This window comes from Rhinichthys klamathensis, unplaced genomic scaffold (genome assembly GCF_029890125.1).
Source record: "Rhinichthys klamathensis goyatoka isolate OS25496 unplaced genomic scaffold, OSU_Roscu_1.1 h1tg000111l_1, whole genome shotgun sequence".
In the NCBI taxonomy this organism is placed as follows: Eukaryota; Metazoa; Chordata; class Actinopteri; order Cypriniformes; family Leuciscidae; genus Rhinichthys; species Rhinichthys klamathensis.
The window spans coordinates 9,194,863-9,218,666 of NW_026606649.1; the positions used below are offsets into that span (position 1 = coordinate 9,194,863).

The window sequence follows — 23,804 nt, forward strand, 5'->3', positions numbered from 1 at the left end:
TATCTCTTTATTTATTTACATATTTATTTATTCATTTTTAATTTCTGCAGTTTTGGTCCTCCTATAATGTAATTAATATCACACACACGTATTACATTTAAATTACAAACAAATATATATATATATGTACAATTTAATGGTATAATTTAACATTTTTAATTAGTTCAACTTGTTCAAACTTTTTATATATACATATATACATTTATGCACATACATTTTTATATTAAATCTTTTTTAAGCAATTTAAAAAATGAATATTAAATAATGCAAATTTAATAAACACTGCGTGCTATAATGCTGCATTTATTCAGTTAAGAAACAGTAGTATTATGGAATATTATAGCATTTTAAAATAACTCTTTTATATATATCACTGATGTTTTAGTATTAACTGTCTTATTTCACTTTGTTACTGTAAGTATTTAAATGCTAATGCTGATACACTAATGAATACATTCTGATTTCAGAACAGCATCATGAAGAAAACAGTGTTTTTCCCCGGGAAAGTCAAAGTGTCTTTCAGGAAAGGCCCATCGGGCCATTTACGCCGGGACCCATCAGAAGAGGCAAAAAGAATTAAAGACAACCCTTCACTGCAGGACAAGTCAACACCTCAAAGAGAAGATCTGGTCAAGCTGAATGCCCGTTCTGTTGTGTTACATAGAGGAGGGGATGTCTCTGACAAGCAAGAGGTGTTGGGAGAATGCATTCTTCAGTTCGGCAAGTACAAGGGCAAGTCTTTCAAGTGGTTATTAGAGAATGATGTCAGCTATGCTTTGTACCTGTCCGATAAGGTTGAGGAAGAAGAACAGGCTGGGCAGTTCAACCCAGAGGGTCCATGCAAGGATAGCCTAATTTCCTTCCTTGAGTATTCAAGAAGCTTCAAGGAAATTGAAGATCTTAAACAGTATCTGTCTCAAAGGCCAGATCCAGTGCCAGTTTTGACAGAGGATGACAATACTGTTGGATTTGGATCCAGAGCACAAGACACTTGGAGGAAAATTTGGGAGACCAGGGCAGACGGATATGCTTTCTTTATAATGAGGCAGAAGTGTGTGCCAGGCAGCAAAATGTACAATTTGCAGCAGTATCTTTTAAAACAGCAGCAAAAACAGATGACCAAAAACACTCCTCCGTTGCCCTCACCATCAGCTTCCACTGCAAGACCACCTGTTCCTTCTATTACTGACTCTGATCAGCCTGGTGAGTTAATAAAATTCATGGAAATTTGCTTATATTGATTCTTAAAGCCTGCCTACCTACTGATGCATTTGTTATATTTTATAGTAATGGAGGAGGATGAAGAACTGGAGAGGATGATGCTGAGTCTTTCTCCAACAAAGTATCTCACACAGCTGAGTAAGTTAATCAAGTATCGTGTCATGTGTGTTATATATACCCATGTCAAATTCAGCATCTTTATGAGGTATAAAATTGTACATACTGGAGAAAAACCATTCAAATTATAATGCTTAATTTTTAGGATCATCTGCAGCCACAGGATCCACAGTCTTATCTACAACAGGTTACTTTACACATCAGTTTTGGAGGCTTCATAAAGACTTATCCTCCCTTTCTGATTTTAATTCTCTTATTTGTTGTTTTGGCAGTGTTCTTGCCTGTTCTAAAAACATGTTCTTTTGTTCTAACTACTGTTAAGGTTTGAATATACCAGTGGTGAGGGTGAGTGCACTTCATGAATTGTATGCATGCTATTTAAACTGTTTTTATTTGTTGTGAAAAAGTGGACTGTTTACTTACAGACATTTGAACATTATCAGAATGTGCATTACTAGAATAAATTACAGAATAAATAGAATAAAAGAATAAATAATGATTAGTCATTTAATGTAGTCAAGACAATCAAATACATATCATGTACATTCAGTGTTTTAATGTTTTTAATTTCCTCCCTGTGCTTTTCCTTGCAGCTCTGCCACAGCCTCCATCAACATCAGCTCCTGTGTGTAGGCCTTCTTCACAGGGTGAAGGCTTTGCACCACCTCACGCAGCACAATCAGCACCTACACCTGCACCAATGCCGTCTGCACTGACTGAAACCCCTGTTCCCAGCTACTTGAACAAAAAAAGTAAAGACAGTTAAACACACGTGCATTAAATGTGTTATACACGCATATATACATTAATTTCCTTTGCTTTGTTTTCCTTTCAGTTATGCCACAGCCTTCACCAGCATCACATGCAGTCTCTAGTCCTCCCAGTCCACCAGCTCCTGTGTGTAGGCCTTCTTCACAGACTGATGGCTCTGTACCACCTCCTGCAGCACAATCAGCACCTACAGCTCCTGCATCAATGGCGTCTGCACAGACAGAAGCACCTGTTACTAGCTATTTGCAAGATATTAGCCACTGGAACTGCTCTCTTCATCAAAGAATTTGGATGAAAACAGAGATGGAGTCCATGGGGCTCTGGCCAGGATCACACCCAGTAAGACACCTCATGAATATGGTCACCTTGTGGCGCTATCCACCTCAGCCTGAGCTTATAGAGACAAACATGGGCCTTCCGTCACCAAAGTACTTCCAGCTCCATCCCTTTTTCATTTGGAAACCTGAGCACAGTATAAATGAAAGGCTTAGAAACAACTACGTCCTGCCCTGTCTCTACAGCTGTCGAAATCCTCATGTTGTGTCCTCAGGTGTGGGAAGACCCAGAGTGATCCTTGGCACTAGTGGGCAATATTACATCCTTGCTTCACGTCTGTGCTGTAAGGCATGTAAAAAATACTGGTTCGCTGATAAACCTCAGTGGGTGGACATGCTACCACAGCGATTTAGAAACATCTTGCCAGCCTTCCTCACCCATAAGAAGGCAATCTGTAAAACGGTGATGGATGAACTGAGGCGCTCTGGAAAATCCCCCAATGACATGGCCAACCAGCTGTCTGAGGTGCTTCACCTTAAATTTGAAAGAGCCCACCTTGCTTACCTTCTCATTGTGCAGAAGAATGAGAACTGGATGATCCTGTCCTGGGTGATGCTGCAGTCTGAGAGTGAGCAGTCCTTGACGTCAATGTACTGTGGGATGGCCAATCGCTACAGTGCTGCTGGCATACCCAAGGCCAAGTACCAGTGGGTGGACAGGTAAGAATAATCACATCTCATCACACATCACATCAATATGTGTAAGCAAAGGTAATGAATACATTAAAATTTTATTTTATTTCCTTTTTATGTACTTAGGGACTGCTGTGCTGCTTTCAGAGTGATGGACCCAGGACCGTATGAGCACCAGCAGTGGGAAGCTTGGAGGACCACTGAAGCTACTGTGGCAGAGGTTACATCAGGAAACCTCAAGAATGTAAATGCCGCTTGCCAGAAGTACAATGAGGACATGGTGGTTAAACCAGACTTGTTTCACTGTATGCGGCGATTCACCAGGGAATGTGTTTCGGAGCACCATCCTCTGTATAGCTCCTTCTGCCAGTTCCTCTCTTCTGCCTTCTCTGTAGTAGATCAGAGTGACCTGGAGAAACTGAATAACGCATACAAGTTCTGTGGAATTGAGCCTGCTAATCCCACAAAGCAGCACATCAGAGGGCACTGCAGGACAAAAGTGCCACATCCTAGAGAGCTGGTCCAAAGAGTGGAAGAAGTACTTCACCATTTCCATCTTGCAAAGGATCCCAACAACATCTTCCTTTTTAAACCCTCGATGCTAAAATTGTGGTGGATTCAGCGTATCCACATCCTTAGAGGCTGCCTGAGTGACCCTGAGGTGGAGGAAGGAATCCTCTACAGACATGGTGGAACGCTACAACTGAATCATGTCAAGGGTGAAGGAGCTGCTGTGCCCATCTGGATCCCTGTCAGAGGCACTTCACAGCAGGAGGGGTTTCATTTCCACCAGGCTCAGTGGGTAACGGGCAATCGCGTCTCTCCTGAGCTGTTCCAGGCGCAGGGTATGACTGGTGTGGCACGCTGGAATTATCAGCGGCTGGTGGACCTGAAGCAGCCTGGGCTTGTCTTACCTGGAGTGTTTGACCCTGTTTTGATGATGGAGTTAAACAGGGCATCTATAAGAGTGACTGGGCAACCCAAATATCCAGCCTTCCACATCTCCAGTAGGGACACAAGAGAGAGGTTTGGCCTACAATATGTGGAGCCAGGCTGTCGACCTGTGCCTCTTGACTTTGACAAACACAAAAGCAGGAAGACAGACCTAGAGATGCAAGAAGAGTCTTCATCTGGCACTGAGTTCTCATTTCCATCTCAGGTAAGCCTTTAAAGTTATTTGATAACAGACGTTTTATATATATATAAAAAAAACGTTATATTCTAGCTCGCATATTACACTAATTTTGCTGATTTTCAGAAATGCTTAGAGGATTCCTCTTCTGCTGAGACCCCTCTTGCTGCTGAACCAGAGGCCACCCCACAGACTGTCATTTTTCAATGTTTTTCTACTCCGAGTGCTGTGACAGTGAAGGAACAAACATCTGAGGAGTTTCTTTTAGATCCAGGTAATTATATTATTCATACAGGCGCCAATGTGTGTAATCTGCCTAATCTATGCATACAAAACACAAATACTTAATTTAATAATTTTGTGAATCTCTTTTAGAACTGCCAAGCACACCACCACTGCCTTCAGCTGCTTCTCCCTGTGCTGCTCGGACTGGACCCATTAAGACAGGTGGTCGAGTCTTTGTGTTGGACCATAACAGATGGACAGATCCAATGAGAAATGCCATTGATGGTTTGCTGGCCAAGCACCACGGAAGCAAGGACCTCCTGACAAAGGTGGATGCTGAATATGCTGCTATGGTACAGAGTGCCTGCACTGACCCAAACAGCCTTTTGCACTCAACCACAAAGCAGCACATAAGCAGGTACATAAAACACCTTGCTAAAAAAAAGAACACTAATGCTTCACTCAACACCAGCCCAGAAAAGCTCCTGGAGACACAGCAGTTATGGCAGCGTCTTCACTCAGGCAGTGAAACCATCAGTGTCCCAGTGACAGTACTGCTACCTGCCCCAGTCAATCCACCCGCAAAGAGTGTTCCTGAGGCTGTCTCTCTGGACCAGGCAGCGCTTGAGAAGATGGTGAAGGACATCATAGAGAAGCAGCAGGCAGTTCAGCAGTAACAACAACAGCATATGCTGCAAAAAAAGCACACTAGATCCTGTTTAGCCTGTGGTCAGCCTAAGTCTCGATACATGGGTGATGGCACCTCAATACATTTCTTTTATCAAGGTGGTGATGTTAAATACTTCTACTGCTCCAAGAAAGTTTTTGACACATATTCAGCAGAGGGCCTGACCAACCCCAGAATGCCTTTTGAAGACTTTGCAGAGACTCCTTTTTTTTCAGAGAGAACTGGAGTCCTCTAAGCAGAGAGGGGCAGAAAATAAGAGGGTGATTGAGGAGAGAAGCAAGAGGAAGTCAGTAGTGGAGCATCCTACTGGTCGTCTGTGCAGATTCTGCCACCTGCCACTGAAACAAGGACCCAACAGTCCTCATATTCACACTGGTTTCCCTGGAGTGGCAGGCAAATACATTTACTGTCCTGCTAAAGTGTTTTCCCTTTATCAGGCTCAGGGAATGAGTGGAGAAATTTCATGGAGAGACTTTCAGCAGTCTCCATTCTATGAGACTGAGAAGCAGAGGTGGATTGATGAAAAGAAAAAATGACTTCACTGGCAAATGACATGTCCAGACCTCTAATACTGTTTATAGCACAAAGACATTCCTTGCACAATGTTATGCATATATGTATATACATATTATTGCACTTTTAATATACTGTATATATATTTTAAATATTTAATTTATTTCCATTTGTTCATTAAAATACCAAAAGTATTGTATTTTATTTTATTGCATTGTATTTTAGTGTTTTTTTAAGTTTTGACTTAAATTGTTATTTTATCTTGCTCAGATTTGAAAAACACTTAATGTTAAGTACTGTTACTATTAAACCCTGTACATAATTATTTAATTTAAAATACTTTTTTTCTTGTTTTTTCCTTTTCTCCACAACTTTAGATATTATTATTGCTGTTGTTTAATCTATAAAATCAAACAGTTTTGTCCTTGTTTGCATTGTACTTTAGTGTGTATTATAATACACACTAAATAAGTATTTAATACATTACCTTTATCAGTTTTACATAATAATATGTATATTATTGTGCTATAAATAAAATCAGAAACTTACTATTTGGTGTTTACTGGTGATATTTCATATATATATTGGATTTCTTTACATAGTTAAACACATATAATGTGAATATCTCTAAAAAATAAAGGTCTAAAATATGATCAAAATGTTCTTTACAATTATTCACATTCAAATATTTTCTATATTAAAGAAAAGTATACCCTATTATAATGTAAATGTTTATTAAGATAATTGCACATTTTGTACATCCTACACAAGAACAAATCTCACAAGTTTTATTCTATTTTGTGCAGAAAGTTAGTTTATTATATTTAAATCGTACTTAACATGAATTTGTAATCATTTTTTAATCTAGATACACTTTATGGTATTTGTGTTCGAGACGGGACTCGAACCTCTAATTTCGTGTATTTTTTCTGGCCCGCCTCCCTGGATTTTCCTGCGTTCCTATTGGCTCGCAGCGCTCTACACCTACATGCGACTGGCCATCGAACACGGGTCTCCCATGCGAAGGCTTTGGGTTTCGCCACTGAGCCACAGGGGGAAATGACAAAAGCTTAAAATAGCCCGAGCAGATAAAGAGCGTCATCACAGTTTTGTGTGTGTCGGCGTTCGTTTGCAGGAGTGCGTGTTATACAACAGGCTCATTGCTGCAATATTTGACATTTCAGCCGCTCAAACTAAGAGGAGCTGAGAAATGTTTGATAAATGGAGATTGGTCCGGCCTCGGCGGGACTAAAACACACTCTTTCCTTATTTCGCCGGTGACGCACGCCCACGGGGGGCGTCGATCAGATAAGAGAGCGTCATCACAGTTCTGTGTGTGTCGGCGTTTGTTTGCAGGCGTGCGTGTTATACAACAGGCTCACTGCTGCAATATTGACATTTTCAGCCGCTCAAACTAAGAGGAGCTGAGAAATGTTTGATAAATGGAGATTGGTCCGGCCTCGGCGGGACTAAAACACACTCTTTCCTTATTTCGCCGGTGACGCACACCCACGGGGGGCGTCGATCAGATAAGAGAGCGTCATCACAGTTCTGTGTGTGTCGGCGTTTGTTTGCAGGCATGCGTGTTATACAACAGGCTCACTGCTGCAATATTGACATTTTCAGCCGCTCAAACTAAGAGGAGCTGAGAAATGTTTGAGAAATGGAGATTGGTCCGGCCTCAGCGGGACTAAAACACACTCTTTCCTCATTTCGCCGGTGACGCACGCCCACGGGGGGCGGGGGCGGGGGCGGGGTAGCTTTCTTATAACGTAAAGAAAGCCAGCCGCGGTTTTGATGCTGGCCCGTTTCCCTGACGACTCGCGGGCAGAAAGGGGGAGGTCCACAGAGCTCGCCCCATCCTCACTGTCCGACGCCAGGATAGAGCAGCTGGTCTTCTCTACAGATGCAGCTATCTCGTTGTCATAATGGCGGAGGCGGCGGCGCGCGGTGGCCGTTTTCCGTCAGTTAGCGACTCGACTGAAGCTGGTGAAACTGGCGGGCGAACCAGCGAGCTTTCACGGGCTGGAGAAGGCTCGGGACCCGCTGAGTACGGCGCTTTTCGGCGCGGCACTACAGCGGGCGGGAGTGCAGACTCGGAGAAAAAATGCCAGGCGAGTCCTCAGAGTCACCATGGCAATAGCTCGCTCAGCGAGCGCGAGAGCTGCATGATCCTTACCCAGGCGGGAAACGCAGATGAATGGCGGTCCCCGTCGCTGAGTGAGGCTCGGCACGAGCCACAGGAACGAAGCATCTTTAAAAAGACGCTACTCTTTTAGATAAAGAGAGAGAGAGTGTGAGTCGCGACGGCGAACACACACTCTCGGCAGAGTAAAAGGATATTGACGCTGGAAAGCGTAGCAGGTACGGCGACTGAAGGCGGCGAGGTGAAGGCCAGCGGCTTCAGGTTCAAGGCTCGTCCCGCAGAAGGCTTGTGTCGACGGCGCGGCTTCTCACTCTGGATCCAGCGATGCGTGCAGCTTCGCTGAAGAGATGAAAATCAGTTGTACCAGCCTAATCGAGGCGGGACGTGACGAAATGGGCGCGAATTGCCCCCATTGGATGTGGTGTCACGCAGCGCCTCTCTCGATAGGCTGCTGCTGTTGCCGCAGGGCAGCCAATAGGCGCGCAAGCCGCCTTGCCTATGTCTGCATGCTGCTGCACAGCGTTTTACATTAATACAAAATTAAGGATAATTTTTTGGCTTCAATATCTCGTGGAAAAGAGGTTTTCCCCATAGCGTAAGATATTACGCAGTACGAGAGTACTCTCGTAAGAGAACACTATTGTCTTGAAATACACAAAGATACAGTCAAGGGCAAATGAAAAAATGCAGGGGGAAAAAAATCAAAACAAGTGTTGTTTGCTAAGTCTTACTGTATTCTAGGTAATGTTGAGTGTTATTGTTAAAGATTTGACGCATGCAGATTGTTGAAGTTCAGCTGTGACTTTGTTTGTCAGGTAAAATGGGCTGTCACATAAGAGATGACAACATGTGATGTGAATTTTGCGGTAGTAAACTATATGCTGTCTTTACAAAATCTGTATGTCTTCTTCATGCTTCACATACAGACAAACACACACACACACACACCTATTATCTTTGTGGAGACTCTCCATAGACGGCATGGTTTTTATACTGTACAAACTGTAGATTCTATCCCCTTACACTAACCCTACCCCTAAACCTACCCATCACAGACAACTTTATGCAGTTTTACATTTAAAAAAAAAAAACGTATTCTGCATTATTTATTAGCTTGTTTCCTCACAGGGACCTCAATTTAGGTCCCCACGGTAGGGATAGAAAAATATGTAGACAGTACACATGCAAACAGACACACATATTCTAAAAATGCTATAACTACAACAACGACTAAGACCTGGAAAAATTCTAAAAAAAAAAAAAAAAAAAATTCCTTAAACCCTTTGATGCGCAAGCTATGGATACCCCTTCTAATGCACAACATGGGTCTAAAAAGACCCGTATTAATTTCCTATGTTATTTCATGCATGGCTTGGCATTTTTTTGGTCACCTTTTGAAATCACTTTATTTGAGCATTTAATATTTCATGATCTATAAATTTCATGATTTATGAATATTCAAAATATCTTGTTTTCAATTATCACAAATTCATATTTTAATATTTCCCAGGTTTTGTGTTAATACATCAAGTTTACACACATGGGTCTAAAATGACCCATCTATGCAAGCTTGATAAAACAAAAGAATAAAGAAAACTTTTTGTTAAAATAACCAATGTCACAGTTGTTTAGATCAACACACTTACTGTGTTGACACTTGAAATATGTTTATTGGCCACTTTGTCACATATAACACACATATAACCTTTAACACTGAAATTGAACTGTAGTGTAGTGCAACTGTAGGGGGATCTCCCCACCACCAATGTGCAGCATCCACCCGGATGATGTGACAGCAGCCATAGTGCACCAGAATGCCACGCCACCACACAACGGCTTATGTGACCGATAGCATTGATTTATGACCACAAATAAAAATTAATATGGAGGTACAAGGTTTCTGCCCAACAGGGACAATATAAACTTGTATATATAACTTTGTAGCAATTCTAGCTCAAATAAAGGGAATATAAGTTTAATAACTGATCATGAATATGACCAGGGATCGCATACACAGATTCAAATTACATGTAAAGGGGATACGTTGCCAATGCATCTGTATGGACACTTAAATACAACGGATTATAATCAATTATCCATGCAGGTAGGCAAAAATAGATCAATTGTATATATCAATAATCAATCACAACGAATTATAACTAAATATTAACCCTCTGGGGTCCGAGGTGTTTTTGGGGTCCTTGAGATGTTTTGACATGCCCTGACATTTGTGCTTATTTCAGCTACTTAAAACATACCATTTGCCAACATATAAATTTGCTGTATTCAGCACAAACTCTGCTACAATAATATGTGAGCAAAATGGATGTACATGTTTGCATTTCATAGAAAAAAAATATTATGCGTGGTTAGTACGTTTTGGGAAAAAAAAATTCACCGCAATAAGGCCATTTAACACATACTGAATAGTTGTCCACAAGACTTTTGAGTTACTATTCTTGTAGGCTAGAATTTTTACTTCAAAATGAAGTGTAAATCATTCTGACCACTCTTTCACAAACAACAATATAACGATTTAAATTTCTTACGTCAGTTTTTGGGTCAGCACTGCTGTATGCGTGGGAGTGTGAATGGCCATGAATATTAATGTGATTTACACCTGGGGAGACTAAAGACACTCCCCCAATGGCTATAATGGCCCATCAAGGTGCTGTGAGGCAGCCTGAACTAAGAATGATTCACTGATGAATAAAACGTTAAAAAGGAAATATTTCTATTTTGAATAAATGCTGTTCTAAGAACGTAAAGACTTAAAGTCATTACTATCACTTAACACATCCTTTCAAAAAAACAAACATAAAAAGACCAAACTTGATTTTTTTATAAAAAAAAAAAATTATTCAAAGAATCCTAAAAAAAAACTATCACAGGTTAAAAAAAATTAAGCAGCACAACTGTTTCCAACATTGATTTAAAAAAAATCATATCAGAATGATTTCTGAAGGCTGATGGTTAGTTAGGTAGCGGTACATCTCACTGATGCTGACATCTGTCCATTTCTATTTGCAGCCTTTTGCAGTTGCCTTGGCAGCCTGGGCATTGGTGTTGTGGCACAGAGTTGACACAGCACTTTCTGAAAAAAATAGTTTGAATAGACTCATGGGCGAATGCGAGTCTACAGAGCTCAGTTGCGGTCCAGTTTCCCGTGCAGGAAGGAATCGCAGTGTCTGTGGAACCATGTCAACATCGGTCTCTGTTTTCCATGACAGAGTGACTGCCTGTTGCTCGTCTGCTTGTTTGCCTTGGCTCTCTTCGGAACTGCTTGGACATGTTCATTGTTACATCTGTTATAAAAAAGAAGAAAGAAAAAGTGTGAGCATGCTGATAACACAATCAAAGAAACTGTATTATTATCATTATCAATCACTAATTGCCATGGATAAAAAATATATATTTTTTTTGTAATTTCACACAAGAATTGGAACTTTTACATTATGACGATGTAACCACAATTAGGCTACATTACATATGTAAAATATTACATCTATGCACTTAGTATGATTCTCGATCGCACTGAGAACTGAACAACACCTGCTGGAGAAGGAGAGCATGATGCAGCCACATTCCTAAAAAAAAATAAAAAATAAAAAACTGTTAGCACATTATCCAAAGTAAACTGATGGACAATTAATGGGTATGGATGCACAATGTATGTATATATCTGTTGATGGACGGAGAAACATCTATTGATGGGCCGTATAGACCGCGTCACCGCGAGTATCTGTTTATGGCCCATATAGACGCACGCATTTACTGATACACTCAATGGGTCTCATTCATGAAACACGAGCAGAACGAATTTTTGTGTAAATCGTATGTAAAGTGGTTCTGGCGTAAATTTTCGGATTCATTAAAATGTTCGTATTTTCCAAATGTTAGTTGGTACACAAGAAATCTACACCTGCTCCCAGCCACGCGTAAATAGTGCGCTTAACACCCGAACGTTTTGCTCATTAATAAGGCTGCATTTTAATTTACCTTAATCGGGTACATATTTGCACAGCATTTTGAAAAAATGTTATATATCGTCGCTGTCCGATGAAAACCGCGTATGTCCATTTTGCCGATTTTGAGATTTTTCGACGGATAGAATGTCCAGGTTCATTTCCGTATACAGCATGCTTCACATTATCTAAATGACCAATGAAAAGTTGTGAAATCATGTCATCTGATTTTCACGTATATCCATTTGGTGTCAAAGCTGTCAATCACGCCGCGTATCTCCCACCCTGTGGATGCATCTCGCCGGTCTCGTGAAGTTTCGAACATGGTTTCGAAGCACTGCTACTTGGGCACAGAGATATCACGCAACACCTGAAATAAAGCTTGCCACAAGGAACCGGCGAAAGTAATGATTATGCATGAAACATTTGAATTGTTGATAAAGTTGACGATGCAGACTCGCCATCTTCGCAGTAGTGAACGCGCCTATAGAGAGAAATGCACACTTCAAAGTGCTTCTTATTTATTAATCCAGGCAAATTTGTTGATGAAACATTGATTAAAATGAAGATACAATTTATACAAAACGAAATAAAATTTAAAGAAAGGCTTTCTACAAAACAAAACTTAGTAGATCAAAATCTGACCCATTCCAAATGTTTTCCGATATAGGCCTATTGGTCATCTTATGATCCTATCTTACTCATCTCATGCGGTTCCGTTTTCATATAATCAACATAGATGAAATAAAAAAAATAACATTATATTATTTAAACATAAATATGAAACGTATGTTTAAGTTTTTTAATTTATAAGCGTCACACCGCTCCGCTTTGCTCACATGCTAATAATCAAATAATACCCAGCGATCTTCGAATATTATTTTTGCTTGAAAATTTCGTTTTGTATAAATTTTATCTTCATTTTAATCAATGTTTTCATCAACAAATTTGCAAGGTTTATTTCAGGTGTTGCTTGATAGCCTATCTCTGCGCCCAAGTAGCAGTGCTTCGCCTGTGCTTCCCCCTCATAGTATCAGTCTAGCATTGCCATGTCAGTGTATTGATTCATTGTCCCTTCATAGTTTGCAAGAGACATATAATAAACCAACGCATTCTCATCCTTTGGCGTCATATAGGTGACGCCATATGACATTTCGTCGAAATCTTACGCACATGGCATCCTTTAGCGTCAATATAACACGCACTGTTATGGGTAGGTTTAGGTCTGGGGTAGGGTACGGTTATGACGCCTTGGGATCTGCGTCTCATATTCACGCTAAACGATGCCATGTGCGTTGGATTTAGACGAGCGTCACCTGTATGACGCCTTGGGTTCTGCGTCTCATATTGATGCTAAAGGATGCCATGTGCGTAAGATTTCAACGAAATGTCCAAAGCGTCACATGTATGATGCCAAAGGATGAGAACGGGCTGAATAAACTGAGCGCATTAATAAACTGAGACGTAGGCTATTTAATAAACTGAGCGTAGCCTATTCATCTGTAAATATGAAACGCGACTGGGTCATTCTAATTAATGATCGGAAAAACGCGTATCGACCACCGTTACTGTAAAATATGCACGTATGTCCATTTAAACTCGATATTGGTCAAATGTGGATTATATCATTACACTGGCAAGAATATGGTTACATTTAAAGTTGTCGTACCAAGTATGACAACGCTACGTTCAACTGCTTTTGAAATTACGTGTTTTTTTCACTTCCTGAAAAGTAACCATTTTAGACATACGTGAGTTTCATCGGGCAGCGACGATATAGTAATTACATACGGTTTTTCTTATTATGAGAGCCAGTAATAGCATCTGTGATGGTGGTCCTTCTCCAGTTTGAATACTATTTTTCCGAAGTGAACTAATTCGTTTTTTGCTCTCAAGCTTAATGTCGAACCATTTTCTTCTCACTTCTGGGAATGTTCGATTAACAGATGAAACTCCATTAACTGCATCTGTAATATGCTGCCAAGCTTCCTTTTTTTTTAGGACCCGATACGCCACTATGTACGCTTGAAAATAAAATGTGGCGTTTTGAATGAACTTCTAATAATAAAACTTCAATTTCTGCATCTGAGAATTTTTTTTTTTTCATTCGCATTCATGTCATAATATGATGCCCATATATAGTTGTCAGTCGGATTTAATGGGCGGGATTTATGGTAATTGAGAATGAACGTGCACGCGCATCCCATTTACGACTGATTTACACATATCAATATACGATATGTGTAATATGATATACGACTGATCGACACACACATTTCACTGTGACGTTTCACATATCTGACGTTTACGAAGTATTTGTGAATCAGGAGAAGAGTTTTCGGGAAGGACTCTTTACGCGCAAATCACTCGCATATTTACTCGTATATTTACGAATGTTTCATGAATGAGACCCAATGAACGGATCGTTCGCGAACGACACATCACTACATTTCAAACATTTACAGTATTTACGCATAAGTAGTGTCATAGACTAACCAAAACTGAACATTTATATATAAAAAAAATATATTGTATTTAGACAGTATCACATATTTTACCTGAGGCTGAAACATATTTCTCTCAATCACATTATATAACCTATATGTAGTAGGCTAATATCACATTTAAAAAGTTTACACAAGCATATAGGCCTACACGAATGTTAGGGATATTGTGAGGTAATCTTTCCTATGTCAAAAGCTAGCCAAAACTAGGCAAAATATAGTCTGAAAATTCATTTGAGCTCTATGATCAGAAAAGGAATTACATAACACTAAATAACTTACTCCGAGCTTGTATCCTCGGCGGGGTCAGTTCTTCAAAATGCAGCCGTTTGTCGTCCGAGTTTCAAATTCCTGTGAGGAAAAGGTGAATTATTCCCCGCTGTCCAGAATCATCTGAAGGAGTAGCGTGCCATCCTCAAAACGCGATGAACTATCAGTGAATCTGATGAAGAAACTTTGTGTTGTTATGGCATTGATCGGGGGGCGTGCCGCGTGTGCGATGCATAGATCACCTATTTACCATGTGAAAAGCTCTGGAAGTGTGGCGGCCTCAGCTAATTAAAGATAATGAAGGGAGAACGAAAAAACTGTACCTCTCCTTGGTTTCAAACGGATTACATAAACTGGAAATATATATTTTTTAAATAAATTACTTCATTTAAAAGAAGATAATTTCAGCTTCATAAAGAGAAATCTCTCGTATCTCTGTGACAAGTATTGACTGAGTTACAGTTAATTTTTCGGACGCGTTTCAGAATGGACCTGACTGACAGAGAGAAGGCAAAACGCGCATAATGTTTATTTTTCTTTATTTGACGAAAAGCACAACACTTTGTTTTTATTGTGAGTACCCACAAAAAAATAGACACTTAACAGGATCTAATGATGTACAACACTTATATGTAAGATCAAAATCAACAGAGTCATTTCATTCTCTTTTGCACTGATAAGGAAAAAATCGAGCTCGGCGCGATGGCCGACCCCAGAGGGTTAATATGTAAATTGTCTAGGATAGATCGATTCCAAGGATAACCCTTATGGAATTAATTTGTTATCGAATAATCTGTTCGTCCAGCAAACTGATCGTACAATCTTTCATCAATCCTCAAGAGAAATGATCCTTATAGACTCGCAAGAAAGGCTATCTTTCTGGCCATGAAAAATAACTTTCCTGTTCTATAAAAATACTAATTAAAGTATCAACAAATTGTAAAGCTTGTAGCTTATATCAAACATTTAAGGGACTTCGTAATATGAGCAACAGACAGAGTCAATAAATGAATATAATGGATTTATATTCTTTCTTCTCTTGCTCTCAACGGAGGCGGTCGCATTTTCTCTCCCTCTCCCTCCCCTTACCTCCCCTGCTTTGCTCCTCTCGTCACGTCTAGTCTACTGTCTTGTACTTTGAGAGACTCTCTCGGCACTGCTCTCCAAACTAAGAAATCATGGATTTGATCAACTGGTCTCTCAACGCAATTGACACCATCTTCTCGACGAGAAGCTTGGGTTCGGGGGAACCTGACTGCCCTGCCGGAACGTTCGCAGCTGGCTACACGATGGACGCGTGGGAGAGGTGGCGGGTCGTGTGTCTGGCGGCTCTTTCCGTGGAGGACGTTGAAGATATCTACCTATTCGGAACCATGATAACAGGTCTTCTGCTGATTGGATTAGGCATTGCCCTGGTTTATCGAGGAATTAAGACGACGGTGACAGCTGTCCAAAGCCTCAATAAGCTGCCCGTCATGATTGAAGCGGTGGGCAGAGCTGTCAGCATTGAGACTGTGTCTATGAACCAGAATATGGATAACATCATGGAGAAGCTCACAGCTTTGCAAAGGCAAATGGATCGTTTAGGAGACCAAAATGGACCATGAGAATAGCCGTGTAAATTGGAATGTGGCTACTCGCCCCAAGACCAAACAATCCCAATCTTATCTGTTTCGGCCGCCCTCAACCAGCACTGGCCTTGGCCAAGGCCGCTGTTGGATCAACAACTCCCCCGGAAGAGCACTGCAGTGAGCAGCTCTTGCTTCCTTCCCCGACTCCCCAGACACCTGGTGATTGTTGACTCTGTCTGGGACCTGATCAAGGTTGTCTCCGTGGCAACTCACTGTGTATCGCTATGACAATCCGCGGACTGAGGCACCTAGATTATGATGCCAGGCATAGCGACTCTCCAGGCCTACACATACATGAACTCTTACACATATATACAGATATGCAATCACTCGTCCCATACCCCATCCCTCGCCTTCGTCGCTTTGTACCCCCAGTCTGACAGGCAGGTCTGTGACCAGCGCCTGAAATGGCTGCAGGACCAGATGGCTGCTTGCCTGTGCTGGGCTACCTCCATCCCCTACCTCTCGATAAAACGATATACTTGCATATATAGTTCTCTTTGTGTTGCTGGGTAAAGAAGGGTGATGTCGTTCCTTCAGAGCTTAGCGTTCTCTGTGGTTCTTCCAGGGCGAACGGAGTCGCGGCAAATTTAAAGGTCCCTTGAACGTGAAGTTACTCAAAGAAAATAATTCAGGCTAAGTTCATTTCACTCGTCTGTGGAAATGAACAAAGTAGAATACGAAACGGGAAAACAAAGAAAAAAATAAAAAAAAAAAAATAAAAAAAAATAAACGGACTGAAGAGAAGATCTCGAAGAGAAGAGAGATGTTGAAGAGGAAGTTGAAGAGAGATGTTGAAGAGAGAGTGGAAACTAGCGTTCCATCCTCTGAAGGACAATGCAGTTCACACCTCCTTTGGGGTGAATGACCAATCACCTTAGATATATTCGAGAGGGAAAAAAGGTTCTTTGTCCCGTCAAGGCAGCTCATCTGCATAGTTTATGATATTGTTAAAAGATGTAATTTCTACTCCAGAAAGCTGTTGCACATAGAATCATACATTTTACTGTAATTTCCTGTATGTGACTAACTCAGTTCGGCCGAGAGGATCAAAACGGTACCAAGCAGACATATAAAACGAATAGGAATTACAAAGATACGTTAATGCATAATTACGAGCACTTATAGTTCATTTAATACTACGATAAAATCATAGATACCCCAATATGACATGGCCAAGCAGGCAAACATAAAAACATATCGAATATACACACACCTAAAGGATTATTAGGAACACCTGTTCAATTTCTCATTAACCCTCTGGGGACCAAGGGTTTTTTGGGGCCCTTGGGATGTTTTGACATGCACTGACATTTGTGCTTTTTTCAGTTATTTATAAACATGTTAATGGCAAAGGTGTAAATTCACTCTATATAGCACAAACGGGGCTACCATAATCTGTGAGCAACATGTATGTACATGTTTGTATTTTTGAGAGAATATTATTTATGCATGGTTATTGAAAAACTTGTAAATAAAAGTTTCTGAAATAAGGCCACAAAACACATATTGATTATTTCTTCACAAGACTTTTGAAAATTGTATCACATAGTCTAGAATATTTGCTCCAAAACTATGTGAGAATCATCCTGACTACTCATTCTGATAAGTCAATAAAGTCTTTTAGAATGTGTATGACGTGTTTTGTTTGACAAAGCTTTATGCGAGGAGGCGTGATCTCTCATTAATATGTATGGCATTTCACACCTGAGAAAGACAAAGACCCTCCCATAATGGCCCTATTAGGTGTGCTTTCAGGCCCCATCGAGGAGCCTTGCACAAAGAATGAGGAGATTTAAAAAAGAATGGCTTTTAGATTGTTTGGATTTATTTACAACACAACATAATCCAAATATACACAACAAAGGACAAAAAAGCACATTAGTAAACACACTGATCTAAAGACAGAGGCTTGCACAGTCACACAGCATGGTCCCATTCCTGAAACATAGTACATACCTGTCATTTCGAAGGTGTTTGATTTTTCATTACAGTCTCCTGTGAATAGCATTTTGTCCCTGTAAAAAAATAAATAAACACCTGTGAACATGCTGATATCAAGAGAAACTATATGGCTGCACGACTTTGGGCATGCATTGTAGATTTTTCTGGTTAAAATTGCTTTCTAATTATATATATACAGTGTTGGGGAGTAGTTAACTACAAGTAGCGACGCTACTAACTTAACTACATTTTTCAGTAGCTTGGCAGTAGCTCAGTTGCTTTTTAAACAGTGTAGCTTTTCCAGTAGCTAACTACTTTTTGCAGCAAGTAGCGGTGTAGCGCGAGCAAAAGCTACATTGCGTGTTGTTGAGCCTGCGCGAATCAGCGCGATGCAAGGATATGCATAAAGTGAGTTTAAACAAATTTCATTCCCTGATCTGGTGGACTTAGTCTGCAAAATGAAGCCCACTCAGTGTTCTTTAGATATTGTTCCCCCGCGCCTCCTTGTTCAGGTATTAGATGTGGTTGGTTTAGATCTTTTGTCGATTGTGAACTCCAGCTTATTGAGTGGTGTTGTGCCGTCCTGCTTCAAGCATGCAGTGGTGCAACCCCTTTTAAAAAAGCCCAACTTGGACCCATCTGATTTAAAGAACTATCGTCCAATCTCAAAGTTGTCTTTCCTCTCAAAAATTCTAGAGAAGGCTGTCTTTCAACAGCTTTCTATTTATTTAAATGAAAATGGTATTTTTGATAAGTTCCAATCGGGATTTAGGGTTAAACACAGTACAGAGTCAGCCCTTCTCAAAGTGTCAAACGACTTGTTTTTAGCAGTCGATTCAGGAAAGTGTGCAATCTTAGTTTTAATTGATCTGACTGCTGCATTTGATACTATAGTACATGCTATACTACTGGAGCGTCTAAGAGAGTGGGCAGGGATTCAGGGAAAAGCTCTTAATTGGTTTAACTCATATCTTTCTGGGAGAACGTTTTCTGTTGAATTAGGTAATTTTTCGTCTACGTCTGCTCTTATGAAGTGTGGGGTTCCACAAGGATCAATATTGGGTCCGGTCCTATTCTCTATTTATATGATTCCATTGGCGGATATTTGTAAAAAACATAATATATATTATCATCTTTATGCCGACGATACTCAGCTTTATCTACCTATAAAAATGGGGGATAATTCAGCCCTGCAGTCTCTTTTTGATTGTTTTAATGATATTAAGGAGTGGATGTCTGCCAATTTCCTCCACTTAAACGATTCAAAAACTGAAGTGATAGTGTTTGGCCCTCCTAGTTCTACTAAACATATAATTAATCAATTAGGCCTTTTTAAACCGAAGGTTCATAATCAAGCTAGGAGTCTTGGAGTTATTTTTGATGCAGAGTTAAAATTTGATAAGCATATTAATTCTGTGGTTAGAGGTGGCTTCTTCCAATTAAGGAATATAGCGAAACTGAAACCTTTTCTGTCTTTTCATGATTTGGAAGTTGTTATGCATGCTTTTATTACGTCCAGACTGGACTATTGTAATTCATTGTACTATGGTATTTCTCATGCATCACTTTCACGTCTGCAGTTAGTGCAAAATGCTGCCGCAAGGCTTCTAACCGGGACAAGAAAGTATGAGAGTATAACACCTGTACTAGCATCCCTTCATTGGCTTCCAGTCAAATTTAGGATTAGGTATACGATTTTAGGCCTTTAAGATCTGTACATAGGTTTCAGTTAACCACTCCAAAGTCTCGACTTAAATCAAAAGGAGACAGGGCCTTCTCTGTTGCAGCTCCCTGTTTATGGAACAGTCTACCCCTCCATATTAGATCTTGTGCCACCCTTGATGCATTTAAATCTCTTTTAAAGACTTATCTCTTCTCTCTTGCTTTTGACTGTAATTAAATTCTTGCAATTGTTTTATACTTTGTTTTATAATCTTAGATTATATGTGCTGGGCTATATGTAAAGCACTTTGGCCAACGTGTGTTGTTTTTAAACGTGCTATATAAATAAATGTGATTTGATTTGATTTGATATTCTTCTTCTTGTTAGATTACAAACTAATTTTTTGCCATTACCGCCACCTGTTGTTTAATCATGCATATTGCGGCTAACGGTTCACTGACGTACAGAAGACCTTAAGCAAAAATTTAAGGACGCACATACAGGTGATTAATGGCCATTTGAAATGTATTAATTATCCTGCTTTGTTGCTCTCTACGTTACATCAAATTTCTATTTCTGATTTAATTGCATTGAACCGCCATGATCTGTCCGCCAGTTTGGTAATGAACATAAAAGACCACTAAAGTTTGCGTCATCGTGTTTGTCAGTTGAACAAAAAATGTAATCTTAGTTTTTTTATCGCACGACAAAGGCTTTGATCTAATTAAATTGGTGTATACATTTGTTGTGACTGGTTTCAGAGCGAACCGAACTGTGCTCACAAGCAGCTTGTGATTCAGGTTCTTCTTTCACAGTAAATTCTGCGAGCTCCATAACTGCATGTGAGCGAGTTTAACGTGCATTGTCAGTGCCACATGTGAGCGGTTGTTCAATGTATTTTCTTGCCAAAATGCAACCATCTCACAATCACAATCTGTATTTTTGATAAAAAGTCTTTACATGCAATTTACGTTGGATGTATATTTTGTTCTTGCAATGTTGTATTTGTTGCAATTTTGCACTTTTGACACACAGTCTGAGATATTTGAGTGTTGTGTGTAATAAAACAATAAAAATCATAATTGTATTGCATTGTTTTAAACACTAAATATTTTACTTAAAACATTCCTCAGAGACTTATTCAGTTATTTATAATATATGTTGTTCAAAAAAAGCAAAAGTAGTTTCAATATAGCTAGCTACTTTTTGAACGTAACTTGTAGTGTAGCTAACTACTTTTCCAAAAGGGTAGCTTGACTGTAGTTTAACTACTTTAACTTACGAGTAGCTTGTAGCTTGTCAAACTACAGTTTCAAAGTAGCTTCCCCAACACTGTATATATATATATATATACTTATATATATACACACACACACACACACACACTGCTTAGAATTAGAAGTGAACACACCCATGCTAAAGTTGACTAAAAAGAGGAATAAAAAATCTTAATGCCTTAATTAAAAGAATGAGGAAAACTCCAATCTTTAGGGACATGAATAATGTCCCTGAATTCTTTGTGAATGAATAATGTATCGCAAATAATTAAATGTTATTCTTTAAAATACAGGGTGCATACGTCTGGACACTTCTATCCCCAGAAACTCCTAACAAAAGCTGATGTCTTTATTTTGAAGCTTATTTGATGCTTATTTGATTTGAAAAACTTTATCCAAAACTAGTCAACGAAATTTTGTCTTTTATTTCGTCTGTAACAGTGCGTATCTGTGCGTTCATTCATTCATTCATACACACACACACACACACACACACACACACACACACACACACACAGAGAGAGAAACATGATTCACATTTAAACAGTATGCTATTTTTCCGTTTACAGACACTAACGTTATTCTATATCACGATTAGAACAAAGCACAAGCATAAAACACTTACAGTTCTCAGCTGAATCTGTTGCTCCTCCTCGAAGTGAAAATAGGTAAACCAGCACTTCTGTGGTAAATGTCCCAGGATTATTCCTCATAGCCGCGCAAGACGAATCTTAATCTGACTAAAAAATATAGTGTGTTTACAGCATTTGCCTGGGGGCGTTTATCTATTTTGCAAATGGCCTCAACACATTATCTTATGAATAGCGCGCTCTGCGAGTGGGTGTGAACAAATTAACGATAATGAGCTGAGACAGGAGAAACTGTACTTCTCTTTAGTTTCAAACAGATTACATTGCAGGAGAATATTTGTTTTAAATGTTAATTGTTTTATTTAAAAGTAGAAATTTAAAGCGTTCTTTAGACGTATGTTTCATGTTTGTGTGATAAGTATTAGCGGAGTTTCCGTTCATTTTCCAGACATGTTTCAGAAAGATTTTTGCGGAGGCAGTGAGCTGAAAGCGCACCCTGTTTATTTTATTTATTTTAAAAAAACCACAAGGTTTTGATGTTAATGTGAGTGTACACAAAAAAAGAAGACCCTCTAAAGTTTATAATCATGTATTGATTTTATTTATATGACCATAAATGACGGAGTATTTTAAGTCTATGTTGCTGCTATGTGAAAAAAAAACAGCAAAACGCGCGGGCGCGTTCTTGGTCCCCAGAGGGTTAATGCAATTATCTAATCAACCAATCACATGGCAGTTGTTTCAATGCATTTAGGGGTGTGGTCCTGGTCAAGACAATCTCCTGAACTCCAAACTGAATGTCAGAATGGGAAAGAAAGGTGATTTAAGCAATTTTGAGCGTGGCATGGTTGTTGGTGCCAGACGGGCCGGTCTGAGTATTTCACAATCTGCTCAGTTACTGGGATTTTCACGCACAACCATTTCTAGGGTTTACAAAGAATGGTGTGAAAAGGGAAAAACATCCAGTATGCGGCAGTCCTATGGGCGAAAATGCCTTGTTGATGCTAGAGGTCAGAGGAGAATGGGCTGACTGATTCAAGCTGATAGAAGAGCAACTTTGACTGAAATAACCACTCGTTACAACCGAGGTATGCAGCAAAGCATTTGTGAAGCCACAACACGCACAACCTTGAGGCGGATGGGCTACAACAGCAGAAGACCCCACCGGGTACCACTCATCTCCACTACAAATAGGAAAAAGAGGCTACAATTTGCAAGAGCTCACCAAAATTGGACAGTTGAAGACTGGAAAAATGTTGCCTGGTCTGATGAGCCTCGATTTCTGTTGAGACATTCAGATGGTAGATTCAGAATTTGGCGTAAACAGAATGAGAACATGGATCCATCATGCCTTGTTACCACTGTGCAGGCTGATGGTGGTGGTGTAATGGTGTGGGGGATGTTTTCTTGGCACACTTTAGGCCCCTTAGTGCCAACTGGGCATCGTTTAAATGCCACGGCCTACCTGAGCATTGTTTCTGACCATGTCCATCCCTTTATGGCCACCATGTACCCATCCTCTGATGGCTACTTCCAGCAGGATAATGCACCATGTCACAAAGCTCGAATCATTTCAAATTGGTTTCTTGAACATGGCAATGAGTTCACTGTACTAAAATGGCCCCCACAGTCACCAGATCTCAACCCAATAGAGCATCTTTGGGATGTGGTGGAACGGGAGCTTCGTGACCTGGATGTGCATCCCACAAATCTTCATCAACTGCAAGATGCTATCCTATCAATATGGGCCAACATTTCTAAAGAATGCTTTCAGCACCTTGTTGAATCAATGCCACATAGAATTATGGCAGTTCTGAAGGCGAAAGGTCAAACACAGTATTAGTATGGTGTTCCTAATAATCCTTTAGGTGAGTGTATCTTAGTAATGTCTTTATATGAGGATGTTTTATGAAATGTCCGTGTGTGTGTGTGTGCGTTTGGGGAGCTTTGCTTCGGCTACTTGGAATTCCTTTTTTGTCAGGGAGGGGGTGTTGAGCGATACGAATCTGTTTGAGGCTCACGTGTTCGAGTTTATGGCTGTTTGTTTTCTCTCGCGTATGCCACAAAAGTGTCAATGGGAGCAATTAGGCGCCGGCTCTCTGGCGCCCTACTTGTGAGTTACCGGCCGAAGCCAGGGGTTAGAACGGTTTCCAAGTGTTGGAATGCATGATTCATCCTG

The 23,804-nt window shown here is 40.1% G+C and overlaps 1 protein-coding gene across 4 annotated transcripts; it reads left to right on the forward strand.

The window, feature by feature from the left end:
- The first annotated feature begins 244 nt into the window (after positions 1-244).
- On the forward strand, positions 245-2,287 carry LOC130087886 (uncharacterized). Of its 4 annotated transcripts, XM_056254416.1 has the most exons (7): positions 245-692; positions 795-1,203; positions 1,288-1,359; positions 1,484-1,525; positions 1,661-1,683; positions 1,932-2,090; positions 2,174-2,287. In XM_056254416.1, exons 1-6 carry the CDS (start codon positions 477-479, stop codon positions 2,052-2,054), a joined length of 885 nt encoding a protein of 294 aa, XP_056110391.1. In that variant the 5' UTR covers positions 245-476; the 3' UTR covers positions 2,055-2,090; positions 2,174-2,287. The 4 variants fall into 4 exon arrangements, with proteins under 4 accessions (XP_056110391.1, XP_056110390.1, XP_056110388.1 ...); XM_056254412.1 differs by having other exon boundaries at positions 253-1,203; XM_056254415.1 differs by lacking the exon at positions 2,174-2,287 and having other exon boundaries at positions 247-1,203; positions 1,611-1,683; positions 1,932-2,008.
- Positions 2,288-23,804: the final 21,517 nt, after the last annotated feature.

Coding starts and splice junctions, on each gene's coding strand:
- LOC130087886 (XM_056254412.1), top strand. CDS start 477: ATGAAGAAAACAGTGTTTTTCCCCGGGAAAGTCAAAGTGTCTTTCAGG. Junction 1,204..1,287: donor TACTGACTCTGATCAGCCTG/GTGAGTTAATAA, acceptor TATATTTTATAG/TAATGGAGGAGGATGAAGAA. Junction 1,360..1,483: donor AAAGTATCTCACACAGCTGA/GTAAGTTAATCA, acceptor CTTAATTTTTAG/GATCATCTGCAGCCACAGGA.